Raw genomic sequence first — 17,872 nt, forward strand, 5'->3', positions numbered from 1 at the left:
GGCTGTGGGAGCAGGCCGCGCCTCAGCTGCTGTTCCCCGGACCCCTCCAACAGCAGGAGCCCAGTGCGGGAGGGGTGTGGGGGTAGAGGTTTCACAGGAAGGGCTTCCAGGGTGGGCTGCAGCCTAGAGCCCCCAAGACTGCTGCCTGGCGCCAGAGGAGGAAACACCCTGCCCTTTGGCGCTGGGGAGGGGCATGTATTCTTTTCAGAGGGAAGGAACAAAATTTAAACCCAGTTGTTACCTGGTGTCCTCCAGAGCCTAGCACATGGCAAGGACTCAGTGGTCATAAGTGAGGGTGGAGGTGGGGTGAGGGCAGACAAGCAGGTCCAAATAAAGAAACACATGGCTTTATTTATTTATTTATTTATTTTGTATAAAAAAACTCCAGTTGTAGAAATCAGCACAGACACACATCAAGTTTATATACAGATCCTGTACACGTGGGCCCTGCCCTGACAGCTACACTCTAGGCACAGGGTGGCACAGCCCCCCTGCTGGCACAGCTCTGGGTAGTGCAGTCCCCAGATGGGACAGGATGCAGTGCCTGGTTACAAACCTCTCCATGGCAGCTCCAAAGACTTCTAGAAGCCTTGGGAGAGATGCTGGATCAGCCCAAGCATGCTGCCTCTCCTGTCTCTGCCTCCCAAGCATGAAACCGTCTCATGCTTTTCTTTCGGTCAGTTCATCTGGGCATCCTGCCTCTCTTTGGAGGGGCATCTTTGCCAAACTCAGTGTCCATCTGCATGACCCCAGGCCCCTTCTAGCTTGATTCCCACAGTGCTGGTCTTAAGAGGCCACGTCTGCACAGCTTGTTTCTTTGGCTTAAGGGCAGGAATGGTAGGGAAAGGACGGTCTCCACTTCTTTGTCCGTCCCTCAGGGTGGAGGCAGGGTTGGCACTGCCAGGCTCGTTGACCTCCTTTGGGTTGAAACCCTTAATACTGACCCATTTTGAGGCTGCTGAATGGCAGCTTGTGCATGTGGTGGGAATGATTCCCAGGACAGGTGAGGATGCCTCTGCCAGGGCTCCTCAGCCCCATTCCAATCCATAGGCTAGATGTGGCCTCTGCCTTCATGGAGTCTGCAGCAGCAGGAATGGCAGGAGCAGCACCACCCAGGCGAGGGGGAAGAGGCGGGGGGCAGCACTGTGACCGATGCTATGTAGAACCTGTATCTCTGGGTCATCTGCAAGATGAGAGGGCAAAGCCCCCAAGGTGAGTGGCCCTACTGCTGGCACTGGCCCTCAGCTCTATGAGGTCTCCCCAGCCCCTGCCTGTGCAGAAGCCACCTTCTGTACCCAACCTCTTTAAGCAGACTTCAGGCCCAATTTGCTCAGGCTACCTACCTGCCAGAAGTCTCTTCTCTTGTGGATTGGCATGGGCCTGAGGACTGTGAGCTGAAAGGCAAGAGTGGTAGCAGATCAGGTACAGTACTGGGGAGGCAGATGGGCAGGACCTCCCTGCCACCCAAAATCACTTGCACAGGCCCAGCAGCGAGATGGAGGAGGGAGGCCCACAAGACTCTGACACTCACTGATTTTGCCACTGACTGTCACCTTCAACTTCAAGCATCGGTCTTCCTGATGGTGGATGGGTTTGGCTGTAAGATAAACCCGCAGAGTGTCAAGGGAGGAAGAAAATACAGGTGGCAAACACCTCCTGCTCTCCTTTTTCAGGCCTTGTTCATTTGAGGCACTCTCTTCCCACTCATCTGTGATTCTCACCTTCCTTGTTGATGGCCTGCTTTCTTTTTATTTTTTAAAATATTTTACTTATTTACTCAGAGATACAGAGAGGCAGAGACACAGGCAGAGGGAGAAGCAGGCTCCATGCAGGAAGCCTGACACAGGACTCGATCCTGGGACTCTGGGATCACAACCCTGAGCCAAAGGCAGACAGACGCTCTACTGAGCCACCCAGGTGTCCCTGTTGGCCGGCTCTCTGCCTCATGCTCAACCTTTCATTCTTTGCCATGACCCTTGGCTTTGGAGATAGCACTAAGAAACACACAGACCATGTCCTCTTGCTACAGTCCGTCCTTTCCTCCTCACAGCCTGAAGTAGGCTGGGGCCTTCCTACTCTGCTCCCCCTGCCTAGGCTCCACTGACAAGCTGATTTTCCAACCCATGAAGCCACCAGTGCCTCCGCAGTGCCCTCGGGACAAAGTCCTAACTCCTTAGCACTTTCTAGGCCCCCATGAAAGTCTACCTCTCCCCACTTCCAGCGTCACTCCTGCCATAGTTTGAATCCATATGGAGTTCCCTGAAGATATCATGCTCCCCTTTGCATATGTCTCCTTCTGCCTGGCCAACCCTTCTGCTTGTCCTAAGCTCTTGGGCCATATTCCCCAGGAATGCTTCTCTGAGCCTCTGGAGCCTGGCAGGTACCCAAGTCATTTTCCCAAGGCCCCTCGGTCCACATCTTCATATCACAACTGTTCTAATGGTCAGTCTCCTCTGTATGTCACTTTGCAGCTTCCTGGGGGATAGGAACGCTATCATGTTTGTTTATCTCTGTGCCTGTTCTGCCAAGCAGAGTCCCCAGTACGCAGCAGCAGCTGACTCCATGCCTGTACTGTGAATGAATGAAAACAATTCAGGATTGGAAGGGGCTGTGTGCAGCTCTGAGCGCAGGCATCATACTGGCCGTGTCCCTCTATGGCCTGTGTGCGTGCCCTGAGGACTCACAGATATAGTAGTAGCTGTGTCCCTCTTTGAACTCCTTGCCCAGGGTGAAGGGGGTGAAGCGCTGGAATTTCTCAGATAGCTTCTCCGGGCCATGCCTGGCACTGGGCTGGTTGCATTGCCAGCGGACTTGGTCCTTGGATTGGGGTTGGCACAGCTGGTACTGCTCATGCTCCACCAGGTATAGGGTGTACCGCTCCATGGCAGTATCCGCCACAGCATCATCCTCGTAATGTGGACAGATGATGTCCAGGTAGTCATTCAGCCGCACGTGTACCGTGTAGTCCTCATTCCGGAACCTGTGCACGAAGAGCAGGAGAAAGCAAGTGGTCATTTGGAAGCCAGGCCAGGGCTGTAAGCCTCCAAATGTTTAGCTGGCCCCTCACATTTCACATGGGAACCCTACAAAGATTTTTCAAGAAGCCCAACTCCCAATGTTTACTGCTCTTGACCTCTTCGATATCTTTACACCATCATCAAACACACTTCCTACCATCACTACCTCTTGTTCATCCTCTACATAGCATCCACTTTAGGATCCTTCAGGTACCAAAGCACTTCCCAGATATTTACCCAAGGAAGGGCAAATGACTGTCGTAGCTCACTCATCCTGCTCTTCTACAGGAAGTATCTCCCCAAATCTGTTCTCACAGGTGCTCCCTTAAATGCTGTTAGCCCTGGGGCTGAGACCCTCCCATCAGGGCTGAGGAAACCCTTCTCTCTGCGCTCAGCGCCCAGCACACCTGCGGCTCCCCGTCCCTCACTCCTCTTGGCCTCGCCCGGGGAGACCCGAGCGCAGTCCACCAGTCAGCTTCACTCCCGCCCCCAGCACACCAGGCCTACAGACACTTTCGGCCCACTTACAGCAAATCTACGCCCCCCCCCCCCCGCCAAGCTTCTGCAGTTGTAGCTCACACCTGTGTCCGCCTCTCAAAGCACCCCAAAACTCCCAGCCCCTTCGCTTCCCAAGCCACACTTTCCCCTCCAAGCGCGGAGCTCCAGCACCGCCCGGCTTCTCTGGGAGGCTGCCTCTCAGCCCCGCCGCCCCGGGCAGCCGGCTCTCTCCCTCAGCCCTGCCCCCGGGGCCCCTAGGGCTCCAGCCCGGCGGCCCCGACACCTGGCTCCAGCCGGGCGCGGCGGGGTCCTGGCAGGGGAGGTGCCTCCCTCCCCGCTGCTCGGCTGCCCTGCTTCTCTGAATTCTCCCAGCTCCGCCCGCGAGACTCTGCAGGGTCGGCTGCCAACCTGCTGCCAACCGGAGCACGAGCAAGGGCACGGGCGGGGGGAGGGCAGGAGTTCGGACGGGAGGCCTCCAGGGTGGGCACCTCCGGCCCCCAGCGGCCAGGCTCCGGGGCCGCGTGCCAGCGCGCGGCAAGCCACCCCTCCCCCTCCCCCTCCCCCACCGGGCGGGGGAGGAGGAGTGGGGGGAGGAGCGCGCGACCGAGGGAGAGGCTTTTAAAATTCCTCTCTGGAGAGATAAACATAGAAGCCATTTCAGAACAGGTATTTCAGCTCTGGGCCTGGCGTCTTTCCCCGGTTCCCGTGACGGGCACTGACTCATTCCTCACCCACCTCTGCCGCCCGCCCCGGCGCTCCGGAGAGCTCGGTCCACTGTGGAGGGGTCCCGGGGCCCCCGGGGCCAGGACTTGCCCCGGGCACTGTCCTCAGGCCTGGGGCTCCCGCAGGTCAGCGCGGGCGGCGGGGATGGGGCGGGGCGTGGAGGCCAGCGCCCACCTCCCGGCAGCCCCCCGCCCCGGGCTGGAGATCCGCGCCGGGGCCCACGGCCTGAGTCACCCTGGCCGGCCTCACCCCTACCCAGCTCATCACCGCCTCTTCGGAGCCTGCAAGCTGGCCCGGCCTGGCCGCCTGTACACTGCCCTCTGGCCGGCTTCTCTCCCGTTCTGGGTGGGGGGAGGGGGGTGCGCACGTGCAGCCAGATGGACAAGGCAGAATTTGTGCTGGGTGGGGGCACCCATTGACCTGGCCCCACCCCCCCAGGACAATCTGTTCCACTTAGCGCTCCTTTGACTCTGGCCCTCCGTCTGGGAAAAGGGGGCAGCGGCGGCGTCAGGGAAGGCGGGGAGGGGGAGCAAGGAAGAGGCTCCTTCCTGAAAGAGAGGAAATCTGGGAGCTTGGGAACGGAAAGGGCTCCCCCCCTCCCTCCTCAGGGCTTCCTGCCCCCTCCCCCCCCAGCACCTGGCATGGGCAATAACAGGACTTCGCTCTCTCCCACTAGGAGGTTGGAGCGGGAAGTAAGGAGGGAGGGGGTGCTGCCCGGGCTGCCCCCGTGGCCAGGGGGCAAGAGGGCATTGCCCTCCGGGGTTAGCAGCTGGCTGCTCCCTCTCTCCCAGCCCCAGCCCAGACCCTCACCGGCCGTGTTGCCACTGGGTCAGAGGAAGCTGGTTCAAGGAATTCCTCAAGGGGAGGGGGGTCAGGCGTTCTGGGCTGAGGGTGGCCAAGCGGAGTGAAGTGTTTTTCCTGACCCCACTGCCCAGCCCTTCTCTCCCTGCCCCGCCCTACCACCCCCTACACACCCTTCTCCCATTTTCCCACAAATATTGTTCCCTTAACTTCTGAAAACTCAAGGGCAAGAACAAAGGGTCCGATGGGCTTCTTCCTCCCAGGACCATTTGCCTCCCAGCCCTAAACCTGCCCAGGAGACGTTAACTCCTTCCTGCCCAGAGCCCTCTGTGGCCCTTTTAATCCTTTCCACTCTTTCTGAACTTTTCCCAGGTGCGCCCCCCATCTCAAAACCGGGTGCCTCCCTCAGCCTACCTATACACAGCAGGTACCTCCCTCCTGCCACCTCAAAAGATCTCTTGTGTGTGGAGAGGAGCTTTCCAGGGTCATCTCAAACACAGAGTGCATAGGCTTAAAGCCGGAAGGCCAGGTCCCTCCTGAGGGGGTCCTTCCAGGGTTACAATATGAGCATTCTGCTTACTCCTGATGTCACATTAGGGTACCTGTCCGTGTGGGCAGAAGTCCAGGTGACCCACAAGAAGAGGCACAGAGGGTTTTGTGGTAGAAGGACCTAGAACAAGAGCCCTGAAGTGTTCAGCAAGAGTCCCGCACTTCAGGGTAACAGAGGGATGGGAAGGAGCGGCAGAAATAACCCTGTGCAAGTAGTCCCGGGCAGGTTCCTACCCAGGGGCGGAGTACTCCCAGTTATGGGGAGAAAAGGAGGAAAAAGCCTTAGGAATCCCTCCCGCCTCTGGTCACTGCCACAAGACTCGGGTCAGGGGCTGGCCAGCACAGTTACCGAGGCAGGGGGCCGGGGCGTGGGCAGTGCCAACCGGGCGCCCGGGCTGCGCGCAGGAGACTCGGGGCTTACTTGGGGTTTGAACTGTTCCAGAAGACGGTGTGGCGGTCAGCAGCGGCCAGACTGCAGCACAGACCCAAGAGCGGGGCCCAGAGGAACTCCATAGCGCAGAGCCTGGCCGGGCCGGGCGAGGACGAGGGGCTTCTCGGGGTCGGGTTCCCGCGGGCTGTCTCGGCGGCGCAGGCAGCACCGCGCACTGCTCTGGCCCCTCCTCCCGGCGACTTCGCCTTTGGGGCCAGCGCCGCCCGGCCCGCCCCCGGACCCGCCCCCAGAACCGCCCAGCCAGGAGCGCGGCGGCCCCGGCGCTTGGGGGCTGGGAGGGAGAGGAGGGGGGAGGAGGGAGAGGAGGAGCCGGACGGGAGTGTCTGCGGTGACAGAGGTGCCCTGCGCGGCGAGTTGGCTTGCCCGTCGGTCTGCGCGAGGCCCTGTGGGCCGGTGCGGGGCGCTGGCTCTGCGGCCCCTGGCTCGGGGGCGTGCGGGACAAGGGAGCCAGCTGCACGTGCAGATCTGCGAACGCTCTCGGTGCGGGATCCTGTTGTGCCGCTCCGCGCGCGGGTTGCGCGGGGTGCAAGGTCCTCTACCCGGCCCACACCTTTCCCCAGCCCCGCACACCCGGGCTCCGGCGCCCGCCTTCCCGCCCTCCTCCCACCCGCCTTTCCCGGACTCTGCGCTCGGCTGCCCCTCCCCACACACGCGGCTGTTTGTTTTCGTTGAGATTGTCAATGTTGTCTTTGTTCGGAAGATTGTGTCATCGTCTCGATGCCGGGAATAAAGTGCGACCCTGTGTGATCAGGTGTGAAACGTGTGCGGCTGGGGCGAAGGGCGCCTCTGCCCATTATCGCCTGCGAGAGGGAGGGACACTCGGGCTCCCGGGTCCGAGAAAAGTCTCTCCCGTTTCTAATGCTAATGACGCGTGTATTTGTGTGCGCGCTTGTGTGCCAACACACGTGTGCACCGCGCGAAAGGGTTTTTAATCTGGACTGTGAGAATCTGGGCATTCACCCAGGGTGACAAACTGTAACCACACATGTGCATCTGGCATGTGTAAATACGTGTGCTGGCACGCGAGCGTGAAGGCATGTGTGTGTAGCTTCACAGCCGCGTGTGGGGAAGCGTGTGCAGCTCTGGCGTACGCGTGCTAATGTTAGTGAACGGCGTGTAAAGAGGGGAAAGGTGCACAGGCGAGCGGGGCGTGTGCGGAGGGGCGGGAGTGTGCATGGCGGGGACCGCCGGGCGGCGGCGGCTCCGGGCTGGCGGCCCCTCCCCCTCGCCGGGCACTCGAGCCCCCAGGGCTCGGCCTCCCGGGGCTCCCCCGCCGGGATCTGCAGCCCTCTGGAGAAAGGTTGGCGCGAGGGAGGACAGGTGTTTGCCGAGGCCAGTGTGAGCGTCTGGGGAGGGAGGCCCGATGCTGTGTGTCTGCGTGTCACTGCGTGGCTGTGTGCGCGCCCGGCTGGCCTCGAGAATGTGTGCGCCTCCCCGGCCGGCTCTTCCCCGCCGCTGCGCATCGCGGGAAGCCGCAGACCCGGGGCTCCTGGCCGGCTCAGGCCCAGCTCCCTGCTTCCCAGGACGTTTCATCCTCTTCTTTTACGGCCGGGCCTGACGACAGCGCCTGTAATTACACGCGGCCGCGACGCCGCTGCCAGTCGGGCGCAGAGGTCCTGCGGGGGAGGAGCCTGGGGCGGGAAGGCCGGGGCTGGCCTCCGAGGGCCGCGGGCTGCGGTAGGAGAGAGCCACCCCGCGGACTGTAAACACCTCCCGAGCCTAAGCCGATGTCTGGGTTCCCCCTCCCCCGCGCCTCCGCCCCAGGCGGCGCGCCCAGCCCCGCGGTTGCAGACTTGCAGCCCGCCGGCTCCCGCGGGTCCGAAGTCCAGCGGCCCCCCAGCCCCGGGGCGACGCCTCACGCGCGCTTAGCTCACCTGGGAGGACACCTGGGTGTGGGCCTCCTACGTGCCCCTGGAGAGATCACCCGATCCGCGCGCGTGTGTCCCGGAGAATCGCGGCTCGGCCGGCACAGGGTCTGAGCCCACGGCGGCTCCGCTGGACTAGCCCGGCACCGAGGGCGCGCGGCAGATGGTCAATACGTGCTGGTGGAGGGAGTGAAGTCACTGTCGAGTGAAGGGGCCGAGCTTCTGGAGACTTACTGCTCTAAGAGGGCTTTGTAGGGGAGGGTGCTGGTAGCTCTCCGGGGAGGGTGGCCTTGCGTTGCGGATCGGGAGCACATCCCCCGTTTCTCGAGCGCCCGGCCTGGGGGCGGGAACGTGTGGAGTCCCAGGGCTGCGCCATTTGGTCGGGCAGGTTCTGGCGCGCTGGGCCCAGCCCGGCGGGGCCACGTCCGTTCCACTCTGCCTGTGTCTGGGTCTGGGGCAGGGCTGGGGCGAGCCGGATGGGGAAGAGGTGGGGGCCCTCCCTGACTTAGAGCTCTTCCCAGTACTCTCACTTCAGGCTTTGATCCCCTCACTCTTCCATCCATGTATTTGTGCGTGGGGCGTCATTTGTCAGACTTGGGAGGGCACCTCAGGTGTGTTGTTACCGAGGGTAAGGGTGGGTCTGAGATAAAATCCCTGCCCTTGGGAAGCCCCTAGACCAGTAGGGGAACTATTAGACAAGTCACACTTTATACAACATACTGGCCAGGTGCTGCAGCCCAGGCTGCTGTCCACTGGCCACCCTGCTCCCTGGTAGCCCCTTAGAGCTGCACCATGACCTGCCAGACCCAGAGGAGGGCTGCAGGTACTCTGCCACCCAGGAGGAGACAGGGCCAGGACTTCCACTCCCAGATGCGGCTCCTCCTGCCCCCTCCCTGCCCACCCCGCACCCAGCCTGCCCAGGCAGCTGGTGTCTGGCTCTGGCCTTGGACTACCTCTGGCAGCCAGTTGTGTGCTTCTGTTGGCTCCTGCTACTGCCACCCCCAGGCAAACATCTGTGCTCAGTGGTGAGAGCTGAGGTGGCTGCCTGTCTGCCTGTCTGCCTGTCTGGGAAATTCCCCTAGTGAGTCCTTTCTGGAAATTCCTGAGGTGCAGGATTAGCCCTCTGAGGCCCCAGGGGAGGCCCACCCCCAGAGAGAGATGCTGTCCACCTGCGGGTCGGCGCACTACCTTCCTGGAGGCGCTTTTTCCAGGCTGGAACAGGCTGCCACTCCCTTGCTGAGTGCCCTGTGGTTTGAGGTGGGGAAGGCCAGGGCCACAGTGCCCCTGGGCACTGTCTAACCTGGCACAGCTCCAGGGCATCTCTGGGCCATAGGGTAAGGCGGGAAGGGGACTGCCAGGGTAGATCCTGAGCCTGGAGTGGCCTCTGCTCCGCTCTGTCCGTGTCATTTGAAAAATAAAGGATATTTTCCCACTTTACTAGTAATGTGTGTATATTTTTCAAAAGTTGGAAAATAGAGGACAGTAGAATAGGGTGGGGGGGGACACAGCCTCCACTCTTAGCATCTTTGTCCCTTCCCTGCCAGCTTTTGCTTGAGTTTGTTTGCTTTTAGATAGTGTGATAAATGACTCATGTCTATTGTTATATCTTTTTTTCCCTTTTAGCTTTGCAACAGAAGACATTTTTCAGTGTTATAAACTCCCTGTAAACAACATTTTAAAAAAGATTTTATTTATCCATTGTATTTATTTATTCATGAAAGACAGAGAAAGAGACAGAGAGAGAGAGAGAGAGAGGCAGAGATATAGGCAGAGGAAGAAGCAGGCTCCATGTAGGAAGTCCGATGTGGGACTCTATCCCGGGACTCCAGGATTACACCCTGAGCCACCCAGGCATCCCAGACATTTTTCATGGCAGCATAATGTTTCATTAGGTGAGTGAGTGTTTTCCGTCTGCCAGTGTCATGAGGACACATAGAAATAAATTAGAGTGTCCGCACACTCACTCAAGCACTCCTCAGTAGCTGAGCAGAGTTGATTGCTTCTTTGAACTTACAGGTGATCCTGAGGTTGAATTCCATTCACTGGGTATTTATGGTGCACCCACTCTGATCAGGCTCTGGATTGGGGCTGAGGGCTTAACAGAGGACAGTAGGTGAGGGCCCTGCTCTTGTGGAGTTTACATTTTAGATGAAATCTGGACATCTGCTTTCTTAGATTTTGGAGAATTTTACAGATGTGAGAAAATGCTTTTGATATTGCCAAATGGAAGCCAAATTCTTTTGTTTTTTTTTAATTTTTTTTTTGAATTTTATTTATTTATGATAGGCACACAGTGAGAGAGAGAGAGAGAGAGGCAGAGACACAGGCAGAGGGAGAAGCAGGCTCCATGCACCGGGAGTCCAACGTGGGATTCGATCCCGGGTCTCCAGGATCGCGCCCTGGGCCAAAGGCAGGCGCTAAACCGCTGTGCCACCCAGGGATCCCGAAGCCAAATTCTTTTGACTACTGGTCCAATTCTCTTACTGAGGGATAAGGTGACCAGAACCTAATGGATCTGTCCTTCCTGCATATTGCATATCCAACTCCAGATTTGGGAGGGTGGCATTCTTCCCCTGGGAGCCCACTGCTGGGAAGAGGAGGCTGGACAGGATGGGGAGTGGGAGGGAGATGGAACAGGCAGTGCTAAGGAGGATGGACATGACTGTGGTTTCTGCACAAAAAGCACCAGAAGGTGTTTTGTACTACTGCCTCTTCCACCAAAAATTAACTAATCACTCATGTCAAACAATGTATGGGGAAACACTGGGGACTCTGAAGTATATGTTTACCCTAAAGTAATTTAGCCTGCTGGCAAATATATAATTAGAATATAGGTTGAGAATTATAATAGAGTCATAAGTGATACAACAGGCTGTGGGCTGGGGTGGGGGAGGAATGTTTATTTGGGTGAGGAGGGCTTCACAGAGGAGGGGATATTTGGAATGGGTTTTGGAGGATAAGTAGGCATTCATATTCAGAGATGAGGGGAACAAAGAACATAAGTCTCAGGGGTGGCAGTCTGTGCAGGGAACACTCTGGGGTAGCTACAGGTACAGACTGGGCCTGTGGGAGTGGCAGCCCCGGTGGGGAGAGCAGAAGGTGGTTTGCAGGCCACGTACCGAAGGTCTCAAATCCATGCTCAGGATCTCGAACATTGTTCTGTAGCTCATAGATACTTGAGGAGGAAACAGCAGATTTTTTTTTTAATTTTTATTTATTTATGATAGGCACACAGTGAGAGAGAGAGAGGCAGAGACACAGGCAGAGGGAGAAGCAGGCTCCATGCACCGGGAGCCCGACGTGGGATTCGATCCCGGGTCTCCAGGATCGCGCCCTGGGCCAAAGGCAGGCGCCAAACCGCTGTGCCACCCAGGGATCCCTGTTTTTGTTTTGTTTTGTTTTGTTTTTTAATTTATGATAGTCACACAGAGAGAGAGAGAGAGAGAGAGAGAGAGAGAGAGGCAGAGACACAGGCAGAGGGAGAAGCAGGCTCCATGCACCGGGAGTCCGACGTGGGATTCGATCCCGGGTCTCCACGATTGAGCCCTGGGCCAAAGGCAGGCACCAAACTGCTGCGCCACCCAGGGATCCCAGATTTGTATTTTAGATAAATCATTAGGGTAACAGAATGTGGGTGAAGGAGGGAGCCCAGAGGCTAGGGGGCTGGTTAGTTCTGGTGGGGTGTGGAGGGCCAGAGGACAGGCTAAACAGTGGAGTGGAAGCTCCACCATAGGCCTCCGACAGGAGTCTTGGATGGCCTGGGGGGGCAGAAGCACCACTTCCAGGTAGGGAGTGCTGGAGAGAACAGACCTGGCTGGATAACCCAAGGCTAACCGGTTTAAAAACAAGAGGTTTAGGTCTGCGTCTCTCATGAATAAATAAATAAAATTAAAACAAAACAAAACAAAAACAAGAGCTTTTATGTTTCCCCGTGAGGAAGCACTCTTGAAACAGGACAGCCACTCATTAGCATCCTTGAGGAGCCAGTCCCCAGTTCCCTCTGCCTTGCTGCCCTCACTACTGTGGTCTCAAGATGGTGGCCTGAGCCAAGGAGATGCATTCCAGCCGGGCCACAGGAGGAAGGGGTGGAGTGGAAGGTCTTCTTGTAAAGATTTCTTTTCATCTGGTAAGGAAATCTTTTTCTAACAGCTTCCTAGGCAATTTACTCTCAGGGGAAAGAACTAGTCAGTGTCCATGGCTACAGCTGCATCTTCGAAGGAGCAGGGGCTGCTGTGACCGGGCCTGGGGCCTGCCTCCGCCAGCCAAGATCTGCCGTTACCCTGGAAGAGGGGTGGGCACTGAGCAGTGTCCACACTGCAGGCAGGTGGTATTTAAAGGGCCAGTGGGACGTCCAGGGGAAGGGGCTCAGGGGACAGCTGGAGATGGGAGTCTGGAGCTCAGGGTACTTGTCACTTTGGGGTGTCATGGTGAATCTTGGCTCTCTAGGCAGCAGGGAAGAAGAGCGGGCTGGATATAGGGCTGGGGATCCCTTTGAGATGGGGAAACTAAAGAGACCCCATGAAAACCTGCTACACCCCCACCTTACATATACCTGACAGACTGGTAGGGTCATTCTCCTTGTGAAGGTCAAGGACTTAGTGACCTCTTTGGAATCTTTCAGCACAACAGATAACTAAGGAGCACCAGGGCGGGATCATCATGAAGTTTTTCAAGACCACCCACTCATCACGACCCCGGGCTCCAGGGTATCAATGACTTATGGAGGACAGCTAAACACTTGTCTTTGTTCTTGGATTACTGAGAAGATGTGTGCTTGGCAAAGATGAGATGCCCCCTCCTTTCCTTTCTGCATATCTGTCTCCCAGATGCTCTCTTCATCTTTGATGGACTCTGCTCGCACTCCTCTAGGCTTCAGTCTGATTTCTCTCCTGCATGAAGCCAAGGAGCCTCTTGGCAGGTCCTGTGGGACTCCCCCTTGTGTCCTCAGACCCAGTCAGCCTGCATCATCTTCCCTGTGCTCTGGATGGGAGAGGGAGAGGGGGCAATCCCATTCCTTACCAACTCCCAGCTTTGGGTCTCTCAGGGTGGAAAAGCCTGTAAGGTAGGCAGGAGGACATTCACGCTCGGCGCTGCTGAGAGGCCTCTTTTCCAGCCCTGGCTAAGATCTTTCACTATGACATAGTTAGTATAAGAGCAGGAGTCTAGATACTTTATTTCCAAAGTATTTCTTTCATAAAACATTTTTTTTTTTTCTGATTACAGAGGAAGATATGATCAGTGCAGAAAACCCGGAGAAGCACAGATGAGGGAGAGAAGGTGACTCACAGAAGCGGCAGAAATCTCAGGAGCCTGCAGCCCCCCATCCCTTCCCCAGGGCTCTGTAAGTTTTATGGTGAATGTCTTGGCGAAGCTGTGGTTTAATGCCTGTGTTACGGCCAGCTCGGAACTCCTTACGTTTGTGTAACATTTTACGATCTTCCAGTGTTTTCAGCTGCGTATTTTATCATGTACTATTTCATCTTTATAGACTCCTACACATTGCAGGGTAGGCAAAGGCATAGTGAGCCTCCATTGACTAGGCCAGGACATCAAGGCTGGAGGGTGGTGGTACTGGGAATTCAGACAGCTAAGCTCGCTCCTGCTTCCATACCTAGCTGCCTTTTCTCTTTCTTTCTTTCTTTCTTTCTTTCTTTCTTTCTTTCTTTCTTTCTTTCTTTCTTTCTTTCTTTCTTCTTTCTTTCTTTCTTTCTTTCTTCTTTCTTTCTTCTTTCTTCTTCTTCTTTCTTTCTTTCTTCTTCTTTCTTTCTTTCTTTCTTTCTTCTTCTTTCTTCCTTCTCCGTCCTTTTCTTTCTTTCTTCTTTCTTCTTTCTTTCTTTCTTTCTTTCTCTCTCTTCGTTTCGTCCTCCTTCCTTCCTTCCATTCCTTTCTTTCTTCTTTCTTTCTTCGTTTCTTTCTTTCTTTCTTTTCTTTCTTCTTCTTTCTTCCGTTCCCTTCCTTCCTTCCTTCTTCCTTCCTTCTCCTTTTCTTTCTTCTTTCCTTTCTTTCTTTCTTTCTTTCTTTCTTTCTCTTCTTCCTCTTCTTCTTCTTCCTTCCTTCTCCTTCCGTCCTTCCTTCCTTTCCTTGTCTTCTTCTTCTTTCTTTCTTGTCTTCTTTCTTTCTTTTCGTTCCTTTCTTTCTTCTTTCTTTCTTCCTTCCTTCCCTTCCTTCCTCCTTTTTCTTTCTTTCTTTCTTTCTTTCTTTCTTTCTTTCTTTCTTTCTTTCTTTCTTTCTTTCTCTCCTTCCTTCCTTCCTTCCTTCCTTCCTTCCTTCCTTCCTTCCTTCCTTTCTTTCTTTCTTTCTTTCTTTCTTTCTTTCTTTCTTTCAGATTTTATTTATTTATTCATGAGAGAAACAGAGAGAGAGAGAGACAGAGACACAGGCAGAGGCAGAAGCAGGCTCCATGCAGGGAGCCCAACGTCGGACTCAATCCCGGGTCTCCAGGATCAGGCCCTGGGCTGAAGGCGATGCTAAACCGCTGAGCCACCCATGCTGCCCCTCTTTCTTTCTTTCTTTCTTTCTTTCTTTCTTTCTTTCTTTCTTTCTTTCTTCTTCTTTTTCTTCTTTCTCTTTCTTTCTTTCTCTCTCTCTCTCTCTCTCTCTTTCTTTCTTTCTTTCTGATTTTATTTATTTATTCATGGGAGACAGAGAGAGAGAGAGAAGTAGAGACACAAGCAGAGGGAGAAGCAGGCTCCATGCAGGGAGCCTGACGCGGGACTCGAGTCCAGGACCCCGGGATCATACCCTTAGCCAAAGGCAGATGCTCAACCGTGGGGCCACCCAGGAGTCCTCCTTGCTGCCTTTCTGTCCAGGGTGGACAGCGGAGGTCTGGGCCTAAAGTGCTGGTGTGCTTTGGGCGAAGGAGGGGGAGGGAGTGTCTGTAGGGACATGGAAGGAAGGGGACCAGAGGGACAGTGAGCTGGGAAGTCCTAGGAGGGGCCCGAGGGGGTATGTGTGGGAGGCTGATGAGGTGCAGGCCTCCAGGGCCTCGGCCTCAGCCCCCCACCCCGCTGCCCTGGCCTGTCCCGTGGATATTTCTGGAGGTGAGTATGTGTATCCCACACTCTGTTGGACACTGCCTGGGAAGCCAGATAAGATGACCTGTGAGGGGGATCCCTGGGTGGCGCAGCGGTTTGGCGCCTGCCTTTGGCCCAGGGCTCGATCCTGGAGACGAGGGATCAAACCCCATGTCGGGCTCCCGGTGCATGGAGCCTGCTTCTCCCTCTGCCTGTGTCTCTGCCTCTCTCTCTCTCTCTCTCTCTCTCTGTGACTATCATAAATAAATAAAAATTAAAATTAAAAAAAAAAAGACCTGTGAGGAAGGATGGAGAAAAAGGTAGCTGGGGTTGAGTCTCAGCTGTGGGAACTCAAGAAAGTTGCTTAACCTCTCTGAGCCTGTAGTAAACATGCTGGGGAAACACCGGGAACATGGCAACCCAGAGCCCCGAGGTTCAGTGGGGTGGAGATAGGGGGGTCCCCGGGTAAGAGTGGGGAGCAGGTGCCTTCCGAACCCAGAGCGATGGGACAGGCCACCCTGCCCGGACCCACAGGTGTGCCAGGAAGGAGTCTGGGGGAGTCTGTCCCTCAGAGCCCATTCTTCCTTCTAGGGTCCTAACACCCCCCAGCACTCCCCCAACCATGGTCCTGGCATCATCTCATTCACAGCAGGGTCCTGACTGAAGAGGGGAATAGTGAAGAGGAGGTAGGGAAGGGCATGCAGCTGTGGCTCTGGGGTGCAGGAGGGGCAGCAGCCTACAGAAAGCTGGGGTGCCAGGCAGGTGTGCTAAGTGCTGTGGGTCCCAGCAGGAGAAGCTTCTCTCTGGGCATGAGTCCCCGAGCCAGGAGGTATGGACATCCTGTGGCTTACTGGGAGACTGGTGTCAAGTGGGCCAAGGTCGTTCAGATTGGGCCTCTGAGATGAGGTAAGTGGCTTGTATTTCACAGGGAAACCACAGACCAGAGGAAGGCAGAGAGCGAGAGGTTTGGAGACTCCAATGTGGACAGTAGGCAGGTGCCCTGGGAATAATACCACCTCACGTTATAGAATCCTCTCCACTCCTGGCCCCCGCTGGCTGTGAAGCACTTTGCATACATTAGCGCACTCCGTCTTCATAACCACCATACGAGACAGGTGGTTTTAGCACCCTCACCTTACAGATGGGCAAACTGAAAGTGCAGAGACGTTAATAAGTTCCCTGAGGTCACACAGCCAGTACGTGGTGAAGCCAGAGTCAGAAACGAGGCAGTGTGGCTATGTCCTGACCTGAGTGCTGTACCGCCACCATTCAACTGTTCTGCCCGGTGTTCCTAGAAAGGGACAACGAGTGCTGGCCTCGGTGCAGGCCACTGGGGACGCAGATGTGTAAGACCATTCTGGAAATGGTCTCTACATGATACGGTGTTGTGCCCAAGATTGCGAATCTGGGAAACCACCAAGGAGCCGACACCGATGCAAGCGCATGAGGGTTTATTAGCCAGCTCGAGCTTGGGTCCAAGTATACCCGACACAGTGGAGCAGGGACTTGGACCTCGAAGTGGGTTACAGCTGGGTTTTTTATAGGCTGGTCTAGGGGATTTTCGGGGTGGAAGAATTTCTCCAAGTTCTGTTTACATTCTGATGTGGGGCTTTCAAGGGCATTGAGCTCTGTTCTCATTCTAATATGAGACTTTCTACCATGGGTGTGGGCTCTGTTGTCTTTCTGATATGGGATTCTCTGCTGAGGGCAATTCTTTTTTTTTTTTTTTTAATATTTATTTATTTATTTATTTATTTATTTATTTATTTATTTATTATGATAGGCACACAGTGAGAGAGAGAGAGAGAGGCAGAGACACAGGCAGAGGGAGAAGCAGGCTCCATGCACCGGGAGCCCGACGTGGGACTCAATCCCGGGTCTCCAGGATCGCGCCCTGGGCCAAAGGCTGGCGCCAAACCGCTGCGCCACCCAGGGATCCCTGCTGAGGGCAATTCTGAGCTCTGTTGTCTTTCTGATATGGGATTACCTGCTGAGGACATTGAGGACATTCTGCAGTTTTTCCCATAAAGTTCAGCTCTTATTCACAGGGGCCTAAGATGGCTGTACTTGTGCTAATGCTAAACTTTAGGTGGGATAGCCTTAATTTTTCTCGGCCTCCACAACGGCAGCTGTTCTGGTGTGGCGGGAAGGGAGGGCTGTCCAGTCAGCCTCAGGAGCCTGCAGATCAAATACTCCCTCCCCGCACGCCTTTCCTCCTGAGTCTCAACTAGTCAGGGGCTCCACCTGGGCTCCTAAAGCAGAGGAAGGACTAGGAGATGTGGGGACTGGAAAGTTCATCTCCTACCAGGCTGTTCCTGTGGTCTTGGCTGTAGCTCTGGCTGCCCCATGCACCCTGGTCCCTGCCTGTCACCTAGGACAGCTTCCCAGCCTTTTTCCATCTATTGTTGTTTTTTTTTTTTTAAAGATTTATTTATTTATTTATTTATTTATTTATTTATTTATTTATTCAGAGAGAGCGAGAGAGAGGCAGAGACACAGGCAGAGGGAGAAGCAGGTTCCAAGCAGGAAGCCCGACGTGGGACTCGATCCCAGATCTCCAGGATCACACCCCGGGCTGCAGGCAGCACTAAACCGCTGCGCCACTGGGGCTGCCCCCATCTATTGTATAAAGTACTGAATTTCCTTCCAATAAGCCCTTTTTTGTTTTAAGTGGCCCAGAGTCAGTTTCCATTACTGGAAGCCAGAGGCTGGCCGGCAGAGGGGTCACTGATGGTGGCAAGGTCTGGGCCTGGGAAGCTGGAAGGGTCCATTGCAGACTTGCCCCTGAGGAGGGGCAGGAGCTCCCCTTGAGCAGATTAGCTGTGAAGTGCTTGGTGAATGGGTTGGGGTGTTGCATATTTGGAGCTGGGCCTGGGACTGAGCTCTGAGCTAGCAACATGGAGATGGAGCAGGGAAAGTGGTTTGAGGCCCTGGAACCCATATAAGAGAAGGTGG

At 55.7% G+C, this 17,872-nt stretch overlaps 1 protein-coding gene across 2 annotated transcripts; it reads right to left on the bottom strand.

The window, feature by feature from the left end:
- Window positions 1-347: 347 nt before the first annotated feature.
- EFNA1 (ephrin A1) lies at window positions 348-6,524 on the bottom strand. 2 transcript variants are annotated; one of them, XM_025430994.3, is made up of 5 exons: window positions 6,010-6,524; window positions 2,685-2,980; window positions 1,532-1,597; window positions 1,344-1,394; window positions 348-1,183 (listed from the first exon to the last, which is right to left on the bottom strand). In XM_025430994.3, exons 1-5 carry the CDS (start codon window positions 6,099-6,101, stop codon window positions 1,071-1,073), a joined length of 618 nt encoding a protein of 205 aa, XP_025286779.1. In that variant the 5' UTR covers window positions 6,102-6,524; the 3' UTR covers window positions 348-1,070. The 2 variants fall into 2 exon arrangements, with proteins under 2 accessions (XP_025286779.1, XP_025286778.1); XM_025430993.3 differs by lacking the exon at window positions 6,010-6,524 and adding an exon at window positions 3,924-4,186.
- Window positions 6,525-17,872: the final 11,348 nt, after the last annotated feature.

This window comes from Canis lupus, chromosome 7, assembly GCF_003254725.2.
Source record: "Canis lupus dingo isolate Sandy chromosome 7, ASM325472v2, whole genome shotgun sequence".
Lineage (NCBI taxonomy): Eukaryota > Metazoa > Chordata > Mammalia > Carnivora > Canidae > Canis > Canis lupus.